Genomic DNA, 24,047 nt, shown 5'->3' with positions numbered 1-24,047 from the left:
GACAAATGGCAAATCAACCTAAAATTTACCCAATATTCAAATATGATACTTCAGATTTATGGAAAATTAACAATTCAATAAAAATTCAATAAAAATTTGATAAAAATTCGGCAAAAAAATCATCATATTTGATTGACGGCTGATTGATGCTGGTTGAAATCAAAAAAAAAAATCGGACAAAATGGCAAATCAACCTAAAATTTACCCAATATTCAAATATGATACTTCAGATTTATGAAAAATTGACAATTCAATAAAAATTTGATAAAAATTTGATAAAAATTCGGCAAAAAAATCATCATATTTGATTGACGGCTGATTGATGCTAGTTAAAAATCAAAAAAAAATCAGACAAATGGCAAATCAGCCTAAAATTTGCCCCAATATTGGTTAAAATTACAAATTGGCACTTCTGATTTGTAGCATACTGGTTAATGATTTATGGTTGAATCTTTTCATATTATTGATATATGTAATTTATGATAAATAATAAATATTCAGTTATTCTCATTAAAAATTGTATGAACGGTCCCTAATATTATTGTTGGATGATTTAAACTATATAATAGTCTAAATCATAATCTGCCACCTGATTTATTTAATAGTTAGAAATTTGCTCATTTTTTAATTAGGTATCAATCAAAATTAAACTATTATAACATTTACTATTTGCTGATCAATTATAATAAGACGCGACATGTATTATATTAATAAAAGTACATCGGGAAAGTTTTTGGGATACAAAACTGCAGAGATCTGCAAAATTAGCTTTTTTTTTGTCATTTTTTGTGTATTTCTGCGAAGTTCTGCAACTTCGCAGATAATTGAATATTTTTATCTATAAAATCAGTGAAATTCTGCAATTTTGCAGAATTTCATTCAACAGAAAATTTAAAACAAGCCAGACTTGCGAAGTTCTGCAAAATAGCAATATTGCGAAATTTTTTATGGAGCAGTTCTTCGCAATTTGGTAATTCCAGTGTACATTGGAAAAAGAATTGCACTGATTGGTCATATGGGATGATCAGTTACTAGCCGAATTTAGACTTCGACATTTATTTAAACTTTAAACTTGATAAAGTTTCGAAACTTAATCTTTTTCCTTTTGAAAAGTTTCGAAACTAAAAGAAAAAACTTGATCTTTTTTCTTTTAAAAAGTATCGAAGCTAAAAGACGAAATTTTTTTTAAAAAAAATTAATTTTCGTAGGACACCAGCCCTACGAAGTTTCTGAAAGTTTCAAAGTACAGGACAAACGAAATTAGTAATTTCGTCCAACTTCAAAGTTTTTTTTAAAATTTCGAAGGTAAGTTCAAAATTTTACTTTTTTTTTCATTTACTTCTAAACGAAACGTTTCTAAACGTTTCGAAATATATTGTTTTTAATTTAATTACTTTTATCGAAATATTTGTTAACGTTTCAATAATTTTATTATTTTTATTTTTAACGAAACGTTTTTTAACGTTTCGAAATTTTATTTTAAAAAATTTTATCGGAACGTTAAAAAATGTTCCGATTTTTGATTTTTTTTATCGAAACGTATTTTAACGTTTTGAAATTTTATTTTTCTTTATATCGAAATGTTAAAAACGGTTTGATTCATTTTTTATTTTAATTTTAAACGAAACATTTTTAACGTTTCAATTTTATTCTTAATTTTCAAACGAAACGTTTTTAACATTTCGATTTTATTCTTAATTTTCAAACGAAACGTTAAAAACGTTTCGATTTTATTCTTAATTTTCAAATGAAACGTTAAAAACGTTTCGATTATTTTTTTTAATTTTCTTAATTTTCTTTATATCGAAACGTTAAAAAACGTTTCAATTTTTAGTTTAATTTTTAAACGAAACGTTTTTAACGTTTCAAAATTTTTTTTAAAATTTTTCTTTATATCGAAACGTTAAATATCGAAACGTTTTTAATGTTTCGATTTTTTTAAAATTCTTTTATCAGAACGTTTATTAATGTTCCGATTTTTTTTCGAATTTTTTTGTAGGGTTCCAGCGCTTTCTAGACGAATTTCGAAGGTAAAACTTCGAAATTGTTTCTTTTTTTTTCATTTATTTAATGAAACGTTTATTAACGTTTCACTTTTTTTTTAGATTTTCATCTTTCCGGCAGTTTCCTGGGTGGAACTTCAAAGGTATTTACCGTCGAAGAATTAATTTTCCGAATGCTGTTTTACCTTGCCACTTTTGAATTGTGTAAAAAAGTTGGCCATTCATAGGAAACTGGACGGAATTTCGAAGGTAAAAAAAACTTCGAAATTATTAATTTTATTTTCTTTTATTTTTTTTTGTTTAATGAACGTTTGCTAACGTTCTTTATCTTTTTAGGTACAGAAAGCCGATTGGAATCCCAATTCGAAGGTAAACTTCAAATTTTATTTTATTTCTTCTTAAACGAAATGTTTGCTAACATTTTCGTTTTTTTCTTTTTTGTAGACCTATGGCCTTCCAGATAGGTTCCTGGGCGAAAATTTAAAGGTATTTACTACCTTGTATTTTTTTTTGTTATTGTTAACGAAATGTTCTTATTAACATTTCGATTTTTTACTTTTGTAGGTCCATGACTTCTGAAAACTTTTTCGAAGGTAAAACTTTAAAATTCTTTGGTTTTAATTTAATGAAACGTTTATTAGTAACAGTTTGTTTTTTTTGTAGGGTTTTGGTTCTCCGGATCTTGAACAAAAGAATTTGAAGGTAAACCTTCAAAAATCTTTATATTTTTGTGGTTTTTTTCTTTAACGAACATTCTACTAACGTTCGCTATTCTTTTATTTTTAGGTCCCGGCTCCCATTTGAAAGAACTTCGAAAGTAATAATACTTCGAAGTTCTTTATTTTTAGTTTTTAATGAACGTTCTACTAACGTTCATTTTTTATTATTTTTAGGTCCCGGACTTCCATTTGGAGAACTTGGAAGAACTTCGAAGGTAATAGCACTTCGAAGTTCTTTATTTTTAATTTTCTTTAACGAACGTTCTACTAACGTTTCGTTATTTTATTTTTTTTAGGTCTAGAACGCCAAAGGTATGTTCCGGACCCATTTGAAGGTAAAACCTTCGAAATTTTTTTTTTTTTAATTAATTTATTGACGAACGTTAACTAACGTTCGTATTTCATTTTTTAGGTAAAGGAAAGGCCGAAAGACTTCAAATTTTTTTTTCTTGGATACTAAGAGAGGGTAAGTTTCGTAACAAATTTTCATTACGAAACTTTAATTTTTTTTTCATTTTTTTAAGAAACATTGACTAATGTTTCTTATTTATTTTTGTAGATTCTGATACTCGAATCCAAAACTAAATGGTAAGTTTCGTAACGAATTTTTTCGTTACGAAGCTTAGTTTTTTTTTTATTTTATAAAAAAATGTTTCTAACGTTCTTTATTCTTTTTTGTAGTTTCGGTACTCCAAAGATTCCCGAAACGAAAATGGTAAGTTTCGCAACATCTCGTTGCGAAACTTTATATATATATTTTTTAATTTTATAAAGGTTAAAGAACGTTTTTCTAACGTTCTTTTATTCTTTTTTTTTAGATTTTCAGCTCGTCTGGAATTCAACATGGTAAGTTTCGTAACGAACTTTTCGTTATGAAACTAATATTTTTTTATTTTATTTAAACGAAACGTTACTAACGTTTCGGTTTTCTTTTTTTTTTAGGTTTTCTGCTTCCCGGGCAGCATTTCGAAGGCGAAACTTCAAAAAAAAAATTTTTTTTTTATTTTATTTTAACGAACGTTAACTAACGTTCATTCTTAATTTTGTAGGTCCAGAACACCAAATTGCGGGGCTCCGATTTGGCCAATCCTATAGGTAAAGTTTTGAAGTTTCTTCCTTCGAAACTTTCATAAAAAACGTTTATTTTTAACGTTTTTTATATTTTTTATAGGAAATCGGCTCTGATTTGGCCAATTCTATAAATAAAGTTTTGAATTTTTGAAACTTAAAAAAAAACGTTTATTTTAACGTTTTTTAATTATTTTTTATTTTTTTTTTTGCAGGGAAATCAGCTCCAATTTGGATACCGGAATCCTGCAAGTAAAGTTTCGATTTTTGAAACTTTTTGACGAAACTTAATAAAAACATCATATGTGCCGATTTTTGGAATTAGTCTAAATTAAGATTTTTATAAAAATTTAATATTTTAGTAAGATTAACATTACACAAATCTAAATTAAATATGTGTTACATATTTACGTAACTCAGATTTAATAAAAAATAAAAAAAATTTTTTTAATCAATATTCAAAAATAACGGTAATAACCACTTCTTTTTCCCCATCACTCCCATCACTTTTCCATCATTTTTCTATTCACTTTTATTAAATATGACAAAAAAGTTTATAAGCAAATATAGCAGTTATTTTTAAGTGGTAAGTAAAAGAAAAAACTTAATATTTTATATACATAGATAAGACATATTTTTTCATAATTTTTAGCTTTAATTTATTGTTTTTTCTTTGTAAAAAATACATGCAAATAAAAAATAATTATGATGTAAAATAGTTGTAAAATGAATAATAAGATATTCTTTTTTTTTCAAAATAACTAATTATATATTTGTTTTTTATCTTTTAAAATTATTTTATTAGATTTATTCTACTAAAATCCTTAAATTGCAAATAAAATCTTTTAAATAAAGTAAAAGAATTTGGGATTCTCTTATGAAAGCATTTTTTGGTAAGAAATAAAATTTTCAGATCAGACTTTATGCAGGTGACAAAATCGTGCATTATTATTCCTGGAGATATGCTAACGTCATCATTTTACATTCATTTGAAAGCTGAGAATTTGCTCTATCGTAAGAATCAAAGATCAGGAAAATTGGATCACTGGATGAGGCGTAATTAACGATCAAAGTCAAATCAAATTTAAAAATTAAAAATAAATATATTAGACGTAATTATTCACAATCCAGTGATTCAATTCATTCGATTTTAGGCTTATTAGATAGACCTCAATTTTCTCTTTCAAATGAATATAATTTCATTCGTGTAGCTTGCATCTACAGGTATTTAATAAATTTTTTTATATCAGATTTTATCAAACTTATAAAATTTTATATTAATAATATAATTGATGATTCCTAAACATCTACATATAATAAACGAATTATTTTAAATTTATTTTAAAGATAAAAGTTGGCATCACCTTAGGGAGCAAAGATCATTCAAATTGAATCACTATATGTGAAGTAATTAATGATCAAATTTAGATAAAATTCAATAATATACTGAACGTGATTACTGAACAACTAGTGATTCAATTCACTTGATTTTAGATTCATTAGATAGATCTCGATTTTCTCTTTCAAATGAATGTAAATTTATTTGTATAGCTTATTTCTACGAAGAATTATCAATGATTTTGTCATGAGAGTTATATTTGATCTTTTAAATTTTAATGATATCTTATATTAAAAAAAAATTAAAAATTATATAATTAATTAGTTTTTTTTGCATTATCTGGTATAAATTTATTATTCTTATATAAATGATAATTTATATTTGCTTTAATAAAATTATTTTTGTGTAAAAAAATTAGATTTCAAGGATCGGCCCATATGTTAACGTTTTTATTATATTTTATTGATTTTTTTTTGCAGGGAAATCGGCTCCAATTTGGATACCAGAATCCCGCAAGTAAAGTTTCTATTTTTGAAACTTTTTGATGAAACTTAATAAAAAACATTTAATTTAACGTTTTTTTATTATTTTTATTATTTTTTTTGTAGGGAAATCAGCTTCGATTTGCCATCCTACAGGTAACGTTTTGATTTTCTGGGAATTAAGGAATTTAACGTATACCAGATTCCCAGGTTAGTTTCGAAACAAAAAATTCAAAACTTTTATAAAAAAGTATTTTATTATTTACGCAATTAAACATTTTTAACGTTATTCTGGGGTCTTTTAGACGCATGGAAATTCAGTAAGGTGATTTTAAACGGCTACTTCACCTTTCAAGTTTTCAGGCAACTGGAATATTGATTTTTGGGCGAAATTGTTTTATATGTATATGTAATATTTTAAATTTCAGAATAAAATTTACTGTAATTTGCGATACAATTCAGAATAAAATTTACTGCAATTCAGATGCAATTCAGAATAAAATTAACTGCAATTCAGAATAAAATTTACCACAATTCAGAATAAATTTACCGCAATTCAGAATAGAAATTTACCACAATTCAGATTAAATTTACCACAATTCAAATTAAATTTACCGCAATTCAGAATAGAAAATTTACTGCAATTCAGATTAAAATTTACCGCAATTCAGAATAAATTTACCACAATTCAGAATAGAAAATTTACCGCAATTCAGATTAAAATTTAATTAAAATTTACTGCAATTCAGATTAAAATTTATCGCAATTTATCAAAATTTATCATAATTCAGAATAAATTCACTGCAATTCGGTAAATTTATGAATATATTTTTTTAAACAATTCGGATTAAAAATACTAAGCAATTCAGATACAATTTGGATATTCTGATCAGCGTCGATCGGCCTGCCAATCAGAACTTTGCCTAAATTAATAAATCGGCCATCTTTATCACCAAATTCAGCCTAAAATAGGACATCCGATTTCTAGCCGATTTGGACTATTTTAACCAGTGTAACCTGACTTGACAGATCGGTTGACCTAAGGTTGCTTGCCAAAACCTCTCCAAAATCCTGTGATAAATTTCGGCAAGATTTTACTATATGTTTACTATAGTTTCGGCAGGGTTTCAGCAGTTTCGGCAAATGGGGGTTTCGGCATTTCGGCAAAGTTTCGGCAGGATTTTTAATATGATTTAATATAGTTTCGGCATTTTCCGTATGGTATTGGCAGTTATTAAAGGTTTGGCTTTTCGGCAAGCAACCTTAAAGGACTGAATGGATTGACCGTGAAATATTCAGGTCAGGTCATCAAATCATGACTCCGACACGGCTTGGATCAGCGCTAGTCCAGTACCGATCTGATCCATTCGACCTGATATATATTTGGGTCAAATAAATTAAAAATACTGAAACTAATAGTTCTGGCATTTTTACATGTAAAATCAAAAGGAAAAATGCCAGAACTAATAATTCCAGTATTTTTACATGTAAAATTGAAAAAAAATGCCGAAACTAATAGTTTTGGCATTTTTATATGTAAAATAAAATGAAAAATGCTGAAACTAATGATTCTGGCATTTTTACATGTAGTTGAAAAAAATGCGAAAACTATCGAGTTTTAGCGTTTTTACGTGTAAAATCAAAAAAAGAAAAATGCCAAGAAGCAATGATTCAGCGTTTTTACATGTAAAATTGAAAAAAAATGCTAAAACTAATAGTTTCAGCGTTTTTACATGTAAAATCAAAATGAAAAATGCCAGAACTAATGATTCCGGCGTTTTTACATGTAAAATCAAAAAAAATGTCAAAACTATCAGTTTTAGCGTTTTTACAAGTAAAATCAAAATGAAAAACGCCAGAACTAATAATTCCGGCATTTTTACATGTAAATACAAAAAAAATGCTGAAACTAATTTTTTACATGTAAAATCAAAATGAAAAATGCTGGAACTAATGATTCCAGCATTTTTACATGTAAATACAAAAAAAATGCCGAAACTAATTTTTTACATGTAAAATCAAAATGAAAAACGCTGAAACTAATGATTCTAGCGTTTTTACATGTAAAATCAAAATGAAAAATGCCAGAACTAATAATTCCAGCATTTTTGCATCTAAAATCAAAAAAAATGCCAAAACAAATAGTTTTGGCGTTTTTATATATAAAAACAAAAGTAAAATACCGGGACCTAACGTTTTTTCAATAAAAATTAAAAAAAATCTTTTTTTTTTAATTAAAAATGTCGAACTTAACGTTTTTTGTATAATTAATAAAAAAAAAATGGTACAAAACATTTTTTTAATTGAAATATTAATAATAAAACTTCAGGTAACTTGAGTTGTTTACCTGACCCGACCTGACCTGAAAAAAATTTCAGTTCAGGTTAACCAGATAACCTGACCCGATCTGACCTGTGCGGAGCTCTACTTTCACCCATTTCACCCATTTCACAAATAAAAGTACCCTTCAATTTTTTACTTGTTCTATAAAGAAAAATATTTAAAAAAAAATCTTTAAGAAGAGCTTAGAAAGCCAAAAAATATACAGTGTGTAACAAAAAAAATCAGAATTAAAATATAGTTTGTAATACCATGATGATCGTACCAAATTATATGTAAAATAGCTTATTCGAAAGCTGAAAACCTGTAGATTTTATCAATAGTAAATTAAAATGGTGTTTAATGCAGTAATTTTTTATAATTAAGCTTATAATAATAATTTTTTTAGATTAAAACATTTTTATAACTAATTTAGAATTAATGTGTATTTCTTTGCATAAAGTGCAGTAAATATTCAAAAAAAAATTTTTAATTTATACTTTTCTATTGGTCTTAATAATATTTGAGAAATTTTCAATGACTTTGTATTCATTATAAATTCACAAATTTCAAATTATATTTTTCCTTTAAAAATCAACACTTGTAGTTAATTTTCTCAAGAAGTAAAAAAGCATTATGATCATGAAAGATGTCAAAATGTAGCCCTGATATTCAAGTTTATTTTGCATTTTAAATGATAAAAATTGGACTTATTTTGAGCGAACTACACACATTTTTGTAATTTGAATAATTTTTTAGCTTTTTTACTATATACCACAATTGAGGAATTTTGAAGAGTAAATTTCTCATCATTCTACCATAAATGTTTCTATACTGCTAATTTTTTGGTATCAACTTTTTTACATTATTCTTAACAATATTTGAATGTTTTTAATTTAAATTCAATATTCAAATGCTTTGTAATATTAGTTTATTTTTTTATTATATTTTTCTGTTCAAAGTAAATATTTACAGCGAGATTTTTCAAAAAAATAATGAAGCAATTATAACTTTAAAAGATATCATAATACAGATCTTGGCCATAGGTTTATTATCCAATTTACACAAAGAAAATCAGATTTATTTTAAACGTATAACACAGGTCGAAAAGTGAAAAATCAGGCATCAATCAGGCACCAATCGGTCACCAATCAGGTACCTGATTGGTGACCGATTGGTCTGATTGGCATTTTCGCCAAATACGGTTACCAATCAGGCAGTTTGCTAACTTTTGATCCAGTGATCAGAAAAGAATGAAATATAGCTCATTGGAATCGTCTCAACAAGACGAATCTAATGGTAGTAAAATCGCATTTCTAGGATTAATACTTGATGAGAAATTAAGTAAAATATAAAAATAAAATGTATCATTTATATTTTATTTAATTTTTTATTAACTATTAATCCTAGAGATGCGATTTTACTACCATTAGATTCGTCTTGTTGAGACGATTCCAATGAGCTATATTTCATCCTTTTCTGATCACTGGATCAAAAGTTAGCAAACTGCCTGATTGGTGACGGTATTTGGCGAAAATGCCAATCAGGCACCAATCGGTCACCAATCAGTCACCAATCAGCTACCTGATTGGTGACCGATTGGTGCCTGATTTTTCACTTTTTGACCTGTGTAATACGCATTTTTATTACATGAATAATATTCTGGTTTTTTTTGTTACACACTGTATATTTGTAATGTAATAACATAATATAGTAAAATAAAATATTAAAATTTCTTACATTTTAAGGTGTAAATCTGACACACATACATAGTAAACTCATTATTTTACATATGAACGTATAATTTTTTTTTGCAAATTCTTTTTTTCAAGTATTTTTTCAGTATATCATATGACTTTATTTATAGTTAATATATCGTCTATGAAAATATCCTTTTCTGAAGATTGTGTTTTAGCACAAAATCGGCAAATTTAACTCTGAATTTTATTAGTAACGCAGTAGGACCCTGAACAATATATATATATGTCAGATGAAAATTTCAAAATTTATTAAGATCAATAAGCAAACTATTTTCAATCCTGCTAAGCAAACTCTTATTATAACATTAAGATTTTTTATACTACTAAGCAATTTATTTTGTGACTTTGTAAAATTTTATCTTTTATTTATTGATTACTTTATTAACTAAATTGATATTATTACATCATATTAATAATACTATTTTTAATAGTATTACGGTTAAAATAATTAAAAGTATCACGTGCTACTCCTGTTAAAGTTAATGAACTATCACCAATTATTACACCATTTGATTTAATATGATATATAATATTTTGAGGACAATGATGAGTAAATAACGTATAACCTTCCACAGTTTGGCTTGCAAAAATATTGAGATGAATAGGTAAATATACTTGTAACGAAATATATGATAAATCTTCAATCTGAGTTACCGCATTTTGACTATAACAATGGTTACTATAACCTTTATAATACATTGCTATTACTTTAGCAATACAAATTTTCATCCCATATAGTACAATTACATAGTCACCTTGCTGTAATGGAAAATCTTGAGTAATATTTGCTGATTCAAGATAAATGACTAAATAAATAGCAAATTATTAATATTAAAATTATGTAAATAAATTATATATTTGATATTATATTTACTTTTGTTTGTAATTCTATCAATTTGTTTTTGTCTTGATAATTCAAATTGTTGTAAATTTGCAAGATTAGCTGTCATTGTTTTCCAATTTTCTTTCCATCGCTTTTCACGTTGTTTTACAAATCGTATTTCAGGATCATCGTTGTTTGTAAGATGTGAAATTATATGACTAGCCTTATTTGGATTAATAGTATTTTCTTTTTCATAACCAATTATATGTGCACGATTTTGTCTTTCAATTGGTCTTGAATTGTATGCTTCATGATGCTTTCATAATGCAATCATAACCGAATAATTTAGCTCTCCTGTTTGAAAAATATATCTAATAGTAGGATCTTTTAAGATTATGTTAATACTTAATAATGTATTATTAAAAGTTTCAATAAATGTATAAAAAAAAATAATAATAATACCATGAGTAAGTTGCTCATTATAAAGTATTCTTGTATTATTTAAAGTTGAAATAATTTGTGTCTGGATTTGATCATCGATATTCTCAATATTTGATAGATCAAGAATATCATCAACTGTTTCAATAGCATGTTTGGAAGCTTGACTAATTGCATCAGAAATTTCTCTATCAATTTCAAAAAATTCATTTGGATCATTTCCAAATTCCGAACTTGACTTATTGATTCCAGTTGATATTTCCAAATTTTGCTCCTCTATTATTACAAATGGCTGTAATAATGAATTATTCGTATTTGTAGTAGGTTTCATATCAAGTGCTTTGGCGAGTTCAAATGCCAATTTGTAAGAAAATTTAACAGTTGAAGTAATATCAGTATCTGACGGCCAAGCACATAATTTTGTTAATTTGCTTGAACTAATATTTCCCATATTATAATCAAAATGATAACCTATTTGAAAGTAATATAAAGAAGGGAGATTTAATTAGTCAGCAAAGTTTAATCTAATTATAAACTTAATTTTTATTAGTAGTTTTGGCTTCTTTCATTAAATTAAATAGAATCAATAATCATAATTATGCTAATTTGCCTGCTTACCATCACGAACCGATTTTTCTTTTTCCAATGTAATATTTCTTGTTTTTAACGCTTTGGCGCATTGAGAAATTTTTGGAACTAATTGTAACAATTCTGAATAATTAAAATCAGAATTAATTTGACGCGCCATACCAAAAAAGTGTTCACAGGCCTCCGATCCATGCATCCATGGTAAAAATGGATAATTTGGGTAATATTCCTGATGTGCTTTTACTAACAAAACCATAGACTCTGCAAGAGAAATAAAAATTGCAAAGCTTTGGTCCGCTAAAAAATTTTTACTAACAGAAATAAAATCAGGATACTTTTCACTCATATTCGTTACATATTCTCTCCAAAATCGTAAAAAGAAAAAAGGACGTCATTGACATTCTAATTCTTTCTAAAGGAGTTATTTCACGATTTAGGTAACTATCGATAAGTTCGCCTAATTTTCAAATTACAATTAAATTATGAAAAAATAAATTGTAATAATTATATTATAATAACAAAATTATTTTATCTAACCCATTATGAAAAGGTATACAAAAAGTCCTCGCATGTCCTCTTCAATATTATGAGTTCCATGACAATTTCGTAAATTTTCTGAACAAAATACACGATATGCCGCACCATCGTCTTGGCGATCAAGCTTTATTACATCATGATGATACATTACGGAATTAGAAAGATTTGACAATTTTAACAATTGTTCAAATCGTGCAGTTGAACTTCCAAGGGTAAGAAGACGGGCGCCAGACATAATTGCATTACGGCTAGTTTTTTTAGCATGCTTAGGATCTTGTACACGAATAACAGGTCCTACGTTCGGAAAAATTGGGCAGCTGAAATCAACTCCAAGTTTATTATTTTTAAAAGTCAACCGTTCGTCTGTTGAATATGACTGAATTGCAACTTGGGCTTTAAATTCAACAATAGCACCATCTGATCCGATTGATAAAATTGGAAGGTTAAGCTGTGGTGCTATCTGAGTTAATAATTCTTGATGAAAGCTGGTTATGGTTGACATGTTATCAGATCCGTTATTGGCAATTAATGCAATAACTACTGGAGGAAAGTTCGGCAATGGTATCTAATAATTTAAATAGTAAGTATCGTTACTTACATTATATAATTATTTTGAATAAACAAATTACCTGCAATATATAAGCGCGCACATCTTTTGCAATCGCTTTTTTTGTTTTAATATTATTAATAATTGGTTGAATGTCCTCATATTTATTGATTTTAGTTTGTTCAGTCGATAGTGTTGACCCAACAATACAACCTAAAACAGGATTATAGCGAAGGGCAGGTTTCAATTTGGTATTATCAGACATAGCAACAATAGGTCCCCGATAATTTAATGTATCAATTAGCCTTTTAAATTTGGCAACATTTTCAAATGAAAGGTTAGGATTTGTGAGGGTGTCTTCATTATTAGTCCGAAGTTTACTAATTTTTATAAAAATTGTTAATATTTTAGAAAGGTTAACAAATGAAGCAAGCAAACTGAACTGAAGGATACCGTATATTTTGAATTGTACGTCCTTCCAAATTTTGGCGAAAGAGATCAAGGGCTCGAGTACTGAAACTTCCTAATATAATAAGAAAGTTTGTAAAATCTTCATTATATTGAATATTTTGCTTGCCCTTATTATTATCTTTACGAATTGCAGCTTGGACCATAACTTCATAGAGTCCTGTAAACACAGGTTTTTCTTTAAATGCACCATTGGTTGCTTTATCTGCTAATGTAATCCATATACTTGTATCATAATTGTCCTTAATAACAGACCAAATTTCATAAAGATCCTGATTTTGCAAATGTTTTTTTAAAGAATTATTTTCAAAATAGAATTTTGGTGTAAATTTAAGATTTTCAGGTGCCGGTTTTGGTATAGTAAGACGATGTGCCAATATAGGATTGTATTTTAGTAAATAACATTCATTACAAATCGTTTTTCCAGAATCGGAATATCCTGTGCATTCTTTAGCGCGTACAGCAATGCCTATTAACAATATTTGGAAAAGATTTTCATTAATTGATCAATTAGAATAAAAAAATAACGTAAATAAATATTTACAATCTTTATCGACACGCCATTGAGATTCTGCATAAATTTTTTGATTTAATGCACGTTTCTGAAATGGCTTAAGTTTTTTTCTTGTAAACTTATGAGGAAATTTTCCAGGATATATTTCCTTAGCAATTATTTCAACATGACGAGCTCCACCATAACATGCAGGTGTTCTATCAACATATTTTGCAATCAAATCTGAACGCAATCCTAAACATGGCTTTCTTTTTCTACCAGTTTGATTAGTTGCTGGATTAATAATCTCTATATTAGCATTTTCTTTTTCATTAATTCCATCCTCATTTTCATCTACTGTAATAATATCGTTATCATCCATTGCATCTTCTACCTCACTTTTCCAATCATTCCAATCATCATCTGAATTTACATCATCGTCATCTTTTTTATCAGTTGTTGTAGGATTAAAAAAGCATAAAATACTTTTTCGTTCATTTCGTTTACATCCTGGACCATTTGCATGGTGGTTAATGTAATCTTCGTCATATTTCCTATTAAGTTTTATTACAACTCCACATATGCAGATTACCTTTTTAGCACGTACAACTTTAGCAACAAATGGATGTCTTTGTAAACGTTGTTTTGAGTATTTCCAGCCACCCATAATGTGCATAAAAAATGTGTGTATATGAAAATAAAAGATAACAAATATGCAAAGATGATAACGATAATGTGTAAAGAATATGTATAGATAATGATAATATGCAAAGACAAAGATAATATGCATAAAGAAACGAAGAAACATTTTTTTATACTATTTTTATTATTTAATATATATAAAATATGATAATTGCCAGATTAGGTATTTGCTACGCAAACTCATAACCGAGTTTAGTTAAATTCATATTTTGTTACGCATCTAGAAATCTGACCAATTTAAAATTTAACTATTGGTTAAGCAAATAAAAATCTCACATGGGGTAAAATTTCTTATGACCGTTATGCAAATATAAATCTAACCTATTTATATATTGTTCGGGGTCTTAACGCAGTACCATTCTTAGACGAATCAGCAATTAAGGAAAATTTTTATTAATTTGGGCAAAACCATCATTTTACTATTATCCGGTGACCTTTATTATAAGTTTTTCCAGTCCTACCTGAACTCTAGAAAAAAAAGAATAAGCGAAATATTAGTAAATACTTCATTAAAGAAATCAACAAACAAAATTTTTTTTTAATATTATCTGTATTCAACTACCCAAAATCTAAATAAAAAAAAAGAAATTAGCAAAGCATTAGTAAACATTTTGTTAAAGAAACAAAACAAAAGAAAAGAAAAGAAGAAAATAATAAACATACTTGGTTTCCGGTAATAAGAAGTATGAACAAGAAAGACGTTATCTGTTATTTTTTTAAAAAACAAAGAACATAATGACACGACGATACATTAAAAAAATTATCTATAAGCAAATAATCATATAACCAATAAAAATTTGTTTATTTACGTGATTTAAAGGGGTTACTATAGGATCCTGCTTACTTATAAGATAGGTCATCTCCAGGCCTAAAGTAAAAATCATATATAAAATTCTTTGCAGATCTTACTATAAAAGGAAATTTTATGTTACATTATTAGGGGACTTACACATATCACGTAATTATAGATTACTATATAACCAACCCCCCCCCCTAGTGAGATTATACTATCACGTGATCATATTGTAATCAACATAATTATAGTAACTGTCACACAAGTGTCATCATATTTTATATAGAACTCAAAATTTTCTCATCGATCTAATTTTGACAATATTTCTTTATTCTCTTTTTTTTTTCACTATTTAATATATGCCTTTTAAATTATGACTGTTTTACCGCTATAATGAATATAATAGTCAAACAAAAGAATTTTTTACATTTTTATTAATAAATCCGATCAAATTAAAAAATTACATTGTTTTTTGCAACTGTACACATGTGATTCTGCGATTTTTTAACGTGACTCAATATTTAATACACGTAAAAATGATCTGATCGCGTTTTAAATCTCCCTTTAATTTCTTTATCTGATCTTTTTAACATGCAGACTTTCCTAACTACACCGAAATATAACAAGTTTTACATTTATAAAACTCCCATAAATCAACACCAGAAATTCTGCAATGCTTTTGGATATTATTTTATGGTGAATGCAAAAAATCCTGTATACCCAAAACTTAGTTTATGTACAGAATGTACTAATGCATGGAAAGAAATTCGGCATAAATCTCAAGAAGAAATCGAAAATAAAATCCAGGAATATCTAACAACTCCAGTTCCAATTCAAGGTTTTTTGCAAACTTTTCATTCGCGACCAGGTTCATCTCAAAGCTCAAAATCCACCAAGTCCCAAGTCCTCTCAAAAGCCAATAGAAGAGACTATCATAGCTGATGTTAATCCACCTCCTAATGCTGCTGCGCAGAAGAAAGCTGCAGAAATTATTAATGCAACCAATATGAAACTTGCTGAGCTTCAACAAATTTACAATTCCACCAGTGATTATGAAATTCGGTGTAATTTAATGGAGCGTATGACAAATCTTAAAGAAATTTTGTGCAGTGAGAATAATAAGGTTAAGAAATTAAAGCGTCAAGCAGGTTATCAACGTAAGAATAGAGAAAAAAAGCAAAGCTTTTGCAAGAACGTCAAGAAGTAATACAGTATAGTTCACCTGGTCGTCCACCACTTTTGACTCAATATCCTGATTTACATGAACATATACATGAATGTATTGAGTTCGGAGCTGCAGATAAAAAAAGAAGAAAGGAGGTTATTAAAGTTAGAACAATCCGTCACCTCCAAGAAGAACTCAAATCAAAGTATAACGAATACCTTTCTCGTACTACTCTCAGCAATTATCTGCTACCATCTCGATCAAATTCTATAGCTGCAAGGACTCATCACCACCCAGCTAATATTGCAGTTGCCTCCGTTTCTAGAGATGAAAAAAATGAACATCCTGATGAGCACTATTGTCTTGCTTCTGTAAAAGGTGCAAAACAATTTGCAGCCTTATTTCCAACTCATTCTGTTATCATTTCTCAGGATGACAAAGCTAAAGTTCCTCTTGGTATCCCTGCAGTTGGGAGAACGTTCAAAACTATACAGAGCTTTCAAGAACCAGTTACACTACCTGATCATGATTTTCCGGTTGGAATGCAGCAAAAGCTTATTCCATCAGTATATTTACTCATTAATCCACATGACACAAATGATACTTTTCGTAATGGCCAACTTTCAATTTTCGTACGTCCACAATACCAAGTTGGTACAAGTGCAGCCACTCATATGAATGATCTTAATTCGTTAACTCAAAACAGCCATTTTGATGAGATATTAAAAGTTGACGGCAAAATAAAACCTATTTGGATTCTTTTAGTTGATGGAGGTCCAGACGAAAATCCCCGCCATATGAAAAATATTTACCAATATTGTAGAATGTTCCGCGCCTTTGACCTTGATTATCTTTCTATTCGGACTCATGCACCAGGTCAATCGGCTTATAATCCTGTTGAGCGTAGTATGTCAACACTTTCTCAAAAATTGGCCGGTATAACATTACCTATTAACAAATTCGGTTCTCACCTCAATTCTCAAGGCCAAGTTGTAGATTCGGAGCTTGCAATGAAAAATTTTCGTTATGCTGGTGAGGTTTTGTGTACTCTTTGGGAACGCGATCCTATCTTCGGGAAACCAGTCACCACGCAATATATTGATCACAAAAACACTCCATTCAATGATGTTATATTTCCTGGATCTGAAAAAGAAAGTAACAATGAATCAAACGTACCCTGGCGGTGGTTAGAAAATCACACCAAAATGTGTACATACTCACTTGACATCAAGAAATGCGAAGATCGCTCTTGTTGTTTACCTAACCGTCATGAGGAAGCAGCTATTCTTCTTGCTGAAAATAATGGATTTCTCCCACCAGTAACGAAAGGAAAAGATGGGCATTTCTTAAATCCACTCCATATACTAGAGTATTGTGACAAGCTTAAAATACCCGGAGAGATGCCCATTGTCCTTCTATTAGCTCAAGCACTTATAGTCGTCTTTGTCTGTTTCGAGTTGTATCGTGTACTTTCCAACACTTTCCATTGTTGCTCAACATAAGAAAAACCAGCATCCAAAGCGACGAGGACGACCAGCCAAACAGAAAAAAGTATTTACAAATTCTGTTGACGATTTTTCGGTGCCTGCGTTGGGACGTACAAGTTTTAATTATAAATGACCGAGAGGTGCAATCGGAAGGTGAGTAAGGAGGTGGTTTTATACGAAGTGCGAAGTGGCTTTACTTTAGAAAATTATGTCTTAAAAAAGTGGTAAAAAATGTTTTTTTTTAATAAAATTTTATTACGGCATGTTACACTACAGAAATAAAAAATGTATTTTGTGATACAAGTGATTTTCGTTAATTCCAGCTAAAATTACAACCACGAAACTAATTTTGGCCAAAGGCCATAAAGTATCACGTGATAGGTTAGATATTCGGGATACCCCCCCCTCCGATAATTACGTGATATGTGTAACTCCCCTTATGATTTTTTTCCTTTTTAGCTAATTAACCAATAGAATTTAAGAAAAAAGTAAGGTAAAAACTATTAGTAAAGGGCCAATTTTCTACGGTGACCTTTATTATAAGTAAGCGGAGTCCTATCACCATGGTGATCAGAGTTGCCAACTATATTTTGCCAAAATAGATTATTTTTGTATTATCTGAAATCTTGATATGCTAGAATGCAGTGTGCTTCATCAATTACAAATTGAACCTTTTTCTGCTCATAAATTCGTGTAATAAATTTACAAAATCCTTTGTTGAAGGCTAATTTTTCAGGTATAACGAAAAGTATTTTTATCAATCTATACGCTATTTCTTCAAAAATCTTTTCTTAGATGCTTGCTCCTTATATTAAATTGGTATATAAGGTAGCGTATAGAATACCTGCATTTATGAGTTCTTACTAAAAATAAAGAAAGTTATAAGTTATAAAATATAATGTAACTGAATTGACTAAATTTTACCTTTTAATCGTTCATAAGTGCTTTGAAAGGACTAAAAACAATAGTCAATCCTTTAAAACAAATAGTTGATATAGTGTAACATAGAGTTTTACCTCTACCTGTTTTCATAGATACAAATGTATCTTTACCATTTAAATAAGCAATTATTGCTTCTATCTGATGGTTTCTGGCCTTCTTGAAAATTATCAAATCCAAAAGTGTTTTTTGTGACAAATGATAATGTGATATTAGCATTTCCATTATAAGTGGCTCTGGTTGTTATCCTTTAGGTATATATTTATCATTAATGATTCATTTCTACGAACCTACATTTACATAAAATGAACATATGCTACAAATTACATGCACTTTTTTTAACAAATGCATAACATGCAACACATTTCACTATTATGTCAAAATCTCTTAAAATATTACCAAATGATGGCCAGAATATGTCTTTATGAATTTGATCAGATGTTTTACTTTTATATGATACTAATTCCTATAATAAATATTTAAATAAGTATTTCATAAGATAAATGAAAAATGCTAAATAAAACATTACCTTATCAAAGTTAAACCAGCAAATTCTTTTCTGCCATTGGCAAATTTTTCTTTTCTTGCCTCATTAGTCATTTCACTGTTAAATTTCATTATAATTCTAAAAACCTTCTGAGATCTTTCCTTTACAAATTTCAGTATGTTGCATATGTTAAAATGTGAAAATTTCTTTTTAGTAATTGCTGTATGAACTTTAGAAATCATAACATCTAATCCTTCGTTCTGATCAAGAACTGCTAGTGCATATCGAGTACTATAAGATACCCAATAATCAATCTGTTTATCCAAATACTTAAGAATCTTTCTGTTAAATGTTTTATTATGTAAAGTGCAAAGTGTAGTTATAAGTCTTTACCCAGATGGTACACGAAAAATTATAGTGATAATACTTTATAAATTTTCAATTTCAGTTCGGATATAATTTTTTAAAGTTGGATTTTGTAATTGCAGCTCTGGATTATCCTTTATCCAATTCAACAAATATTACTCTAATATATACTATGATCATCAAGTAAATGCCAAATTAAACCTTTTACTTGTATATATTGTGTTTCTTTTTCAATTGGTGTATTATTATCTTTCTTTGTAATCCAGCACTAAATATACAAAAATTAAAATATTGCATAATGTATTGTTTAAAAGGATGCCAACATGAGTATTGCTTTTTCACTATTAAACAAATTAAAAAATTTTTATTATTTATAAAATGTAATGTTATAAGTAATTATAAATATATTAACTTACTTAAATTCTTTCAAATATTTTTGCTTATACATATAACATATGCTTCAGATTAGCAAAGATACGACCTACTGCATGTATACATGTTAAAGTTCTATTTATTTTTAGATTGTCATTTACACATACTGTACATGTAAGGTAAAGTTAGTTTGTTCTAATATAGGCATTATATCATTGAGTAGTACAAGTAAAATTGCACACTCCATTTGTTTTGACGTTCTACTAAAATTTCCATTATAAATTATTTTTAAAGAATCATTTTCAGATTTATATATCACATGAGAATGTTCTACTGTATGAAATCTGATTATAGGTTGATAATTATACTCTGGTAAATATATTAAATAAATTAATTAGTAATTTATTTAGCATCAATAACAATATTTCTTATATACTAGAAAGGTCATACAAATATAAGAACTTTCTGTTAGCCTAATGTGTATTATGGGTATATAACCATGAACAGTCAAAGCCTACAAATAGTACTTTTTCTTGACCTAGTAAATGAGCTGACTCCAAGTTATCTAAAGTTTCACGTAAAATTATATTATAGTTATAAAAAGATTTTTCATTACATTGGTTAGTTATTCCAATTGTAGCCAATACTGTCTGAAAAGAATTTCTATTTATTCTTCCAGCAAGTGCTGCTCCTGTGACTAAATTAGAATACTTTACTCTTGAATCCTCATTTGAATATTGCATTAATGTTTTGCAAAGATGACATATAATAATACAAGATACATTAAATCCCAATACTTTGGTGTAAAATGTTCGATTTGATGCAATAATATCAATACAATTAGAATAAGGTATTGAAAGAGGTATAGAAAAATATTGCGAGATATTCATAAAAATAACTGATTCTAAACTTTTTTCTTCAAATTCTTTTTCCACTGATTTTTAAATTTCTGCATCATTAAGTACAATTATATCATCAGTTTCAATGGTATTTTCAGATTTATTATTTATTGTAGTAATTTTTTCTTTCAATTTTTTGATTGTTTTATTTTGGGAATAAATAATTTGTTTATGTTCAAAATTTTTTAATATCAGAACCTGTGTCTGTTTAGAAGACAATATTTTTCCATTAGACTCAACATGAATTCTAAAATGAATATTTTGGCTATTATTATTATCTTTTTCACGCAACAAGATATCAATTTTCTCTTGTTTTCGTTTTAAACTACAATATAATATTTCCTCTTTTTTTTGCATTATTTTGCAAATTTTCTGATAAGACAGCCAGTGATTCCATTTGAAAAATAATAGAATATCATAAAGAAAACTTTTCATAAACAAATCTTTGAAGTTTATTGATTATTTGAGGATTATAAAGACCAAAAATTGATCAAATGGTAGTATTTGATTCAAGGCTATATTTTTTTAATATACAATAAAATGCAAGTCACTCAACACTATGAGCCTTTCTATTGCTATAGGATACATCTAAACTAAATTCCTTTCAAAAGAAAAGTAATTGATTATTACTTTCTAGAATTAATAATTTGAACCAATTTTTACCAGCGGTAGTAAAAACTATATATCCAGGTAATAATGGTATTAATGACCATTCTTCTTCTTGAATACGAAAATAGATATAACTAGCATTATAATTTCTTTCTTCATTAGACATATCTTTTGTAGTGAAATCAAATGCTTTTGATGATAACAATGGAATTATTTAAAATGCCAATAGAACCATTATTAGATATATAAAAAAATTATAAATATACTAATTTTAAATTTTAAAAATAATAATATAAAAAAAAATAAAAAATAAAAAATAATATTATTATTAATAAAGAAAGTTTTAAGAAATTATAAAAATGATTTATTAGTCTAAATATACATAAAATTGGAAATTCTTAAAGTTTTAAAATTAAAAATTAATAAAATATTTTTGTTAAAAGAAAATTTTTATTATATTAATATAAAGTTTACTATAAAGAAATATTTTATTTTTATAAATATTTGTTATAGTAAACAAAAATGATTAGAACTGAAGGTAAAAAATAAAAATTACAAAAATAAGTTTTTGTAAAACAAGTATTACCAAAAAAGAAAATGATTGATATTTGTATAATTAATAATAATATAATACTATATAATAATTATAATACTAGTAGTAATAATAATGGTATTACTAAATCTTATCATAAATGATTCAGCATTAGCAAATATTAATGGATGGAAATTTTATGACATTTTTTAATTCTAGTATGTAAGATAATAATCACTAGCAGTGATATTTAACAATACTTAATGTAAATAATAAAATAATTTAAATTAATTTTAGAATATTATTTAATCAAAAAAATTTTAAATTAATTCTGAATATATTTGTTAATTGGATAAATTATTTTATATATTATATAAAATCTAATTTTATAATAAAGTTATAAATTTTTTTAAAATTTTTGTATTATATTATTATAATATAATTTATTAGAATAATATTAAGTATTTTACAAAATATCTGATTTAAAAATTGAATAATACCTGCTAAAGGTATATACTTTGTAAAATATATGATCAAAATTAGTTTATTTTACTAGAATTAAGATTTTTAGACCATGTAATATATTTGGATCAGAAATATTCATAAAGAAGGATATTTTATGCAATACTATACAGTAAATGTTTAAAGTAATAATAAAAAAAATCAGAATTTTGAATTTTTAGAATTATTATAATTTGTTAAAATTATTAGATTTGCATTATATTATTCTAATTATTAATAAATATTTTAAATAAATAAATAAATAATAATAATAATAAATTTTTAACCAAAAAAAATATAACTAAAAACTTTTTTGAATAATTTTAAATGATTTTTTTTTATATTAATAATATTATACATATTTATTATTTTTTTCATTAAATTTTTTTTACATATAATTTTTAAGAAGATTATATTAGTAAACATTTTTAATATTAATATTATAATATTTAAATATATTGTATTTATTTGTTTATTTATTAAATTAATTTTTTAATTTTTTTTTTCAATTCGGAATTCCCTCATTATATATAATGATCATCTCACTCAAAAAAAATTTTTTTTTCTTTGTGATTTTATTTGCGTTGCCTTATATAAAAATCGTCTCTATGCATTATTATTATTTATTTCGTTATTATTTTTTTTTTTAACAAAAAAAAAAATAGATCGATCTTATTATGCTATATGATTGACATCTGACTTTAAAATTGCCGAATCTTTTTTGAAAAAAAAAATTTTTTTTTTCTCCACACCAATAATCATTAATAGCATTATGTAAGCTGTATAATTTCATAATTTCTGCAGGCCTCAACTTCTTAATTCTGGTGAAATTTTTTTTTTTCTAAATATACGAAAATTCCACATGTTCCTTACCATGAAAAGCATGAAAAAGAATAATTCATTCAAAACATAAACGCGCGCTCTTATTCCATATAAATCCATTCTTTTAATGGCGCAGCACTTTGAATGAAGAAAGTTGTCATTTAAAGAAATGCAGTGCACCAAAATTCATTGTAATTATCATGCAGGCTGACAGTAAAGTTTCGCCGAATCACGGATACCTTAAATTAGTAACATTTGGTGTGGTCAATAACTTTTTTTTATGTACGAGCATAAATATTATCTGACCTTTGATGTTGAGTCACGTCTCACTGCGAAAATTACAAAAAAAAAATTTTTGATTATAAATGTGGAAAATGTGGTGTGATTATCAAATATTACATTACGTACCGCGCCACCCGATTTTTACGTGATATAAAAGCCCACTCAAAATGAACTTTCTGCTCTTTCAATATATGGCATTATATCTACAATGAAATAAACGAAAAATCACGACAAATATTATTGTTTCAAAGGTTTCAATATGTTTCATCGAATGTTAAATTAACACGCTCCTTTCAATAATATTTACTATTCTAAGTAAGATTCAACCATTTAAGTTCTTATAATTAACCTATAAACAAACTCATTCGTTATAATTTTTTTTTTCTTGAATTCCTACCGTTAACTCCCTTTCGCGTTATTATGTTTTCTATTGAGATCCTGAATTTCTCTCGTAAATTACATTCTTTATTTTTTTTTTCTTCATTTCTTTTTTGTCTCACTAAGAAG

At 26.9% G+C, this 24,047-nt stretch overlaps 3 protein-coding genes across 3 annotated transcripts; all 3 read right to left on the bottom strand.

Annotated features, from left to right (window-relative positions):
- Window positions 1-10,832: 10,832 nt before the first annotated feature.
- On the bottom strand, window positions 10,833-11,402 carry OCT59_003991 (uncharacterized protein; the record flags this gene model as incomplete). The annotated part of the gene is made up of 2 exons (XM_066147989.1): window positions 10,833-10,897; window positions 10,976-11,402. 2 exons carry the CDS (start codon window positions 11,400-11,402, stop codon window positions 10,833-10,835), a joined length of 492 nt encoding a protein of 163 aa, XP_065996632.1.
- Window positions 11,403-20,368: 8,966 nt separating this feature from the next.
- OCT59_003990 (uncharacterized protein) lies at window positions 20,369-20,785 on the bottom strand (the record flags this gene model as incomplete). The annotated part of the gene is made up of 1 exon (XM_025324793.2): window positions 20,369-20,785. One exon carries the CDS (start codon window positions 20,783-20,785, stop codon window positions 20,369-20,371), a length of 417 nt encoding a protein of 138 aa, XP_025184277.2.
- Window positions 20,786-20,836: 51 nt separating this feature from the next.
- OCT59_003989 (uncharacterized protein) lies at window positions 20,837-21,151 on the bottom strand (the record flags this gene model as incomplete). Its single annotated transcript, XM_066147988.1, has 1 exon — window positions 20,837-21,151. One exon carries the CDS (start codon window positions 21,149-21,151, stop codon window positions 20,837-20,839), a length of 315 nt encoding a protein of 104 aa, XP_065996631.1.
- Between the last annotated feature and the right edge of the window lie 2,896 nt (window positions 21,152-24,047).

The sequence above is a fragment of the Rhizophagus irregularis genome, chromosome 12 (assembly GCF_026210795.1).
Source record: "Rhizophagus irregularis chromosome 12, complete sequence".
NCBI classification, from domain to species: Eukaryota; Fungi; Glomeromycota; class Glomeromycetes; order Glomerales; family Glomeraceae; genus Rhizophagus; species Rhizophagus irregularis.
Note: the sequence above shows the minus strand (reverse complement) of the source record. Positions and strands in the feature narration are given on the sequence as shown.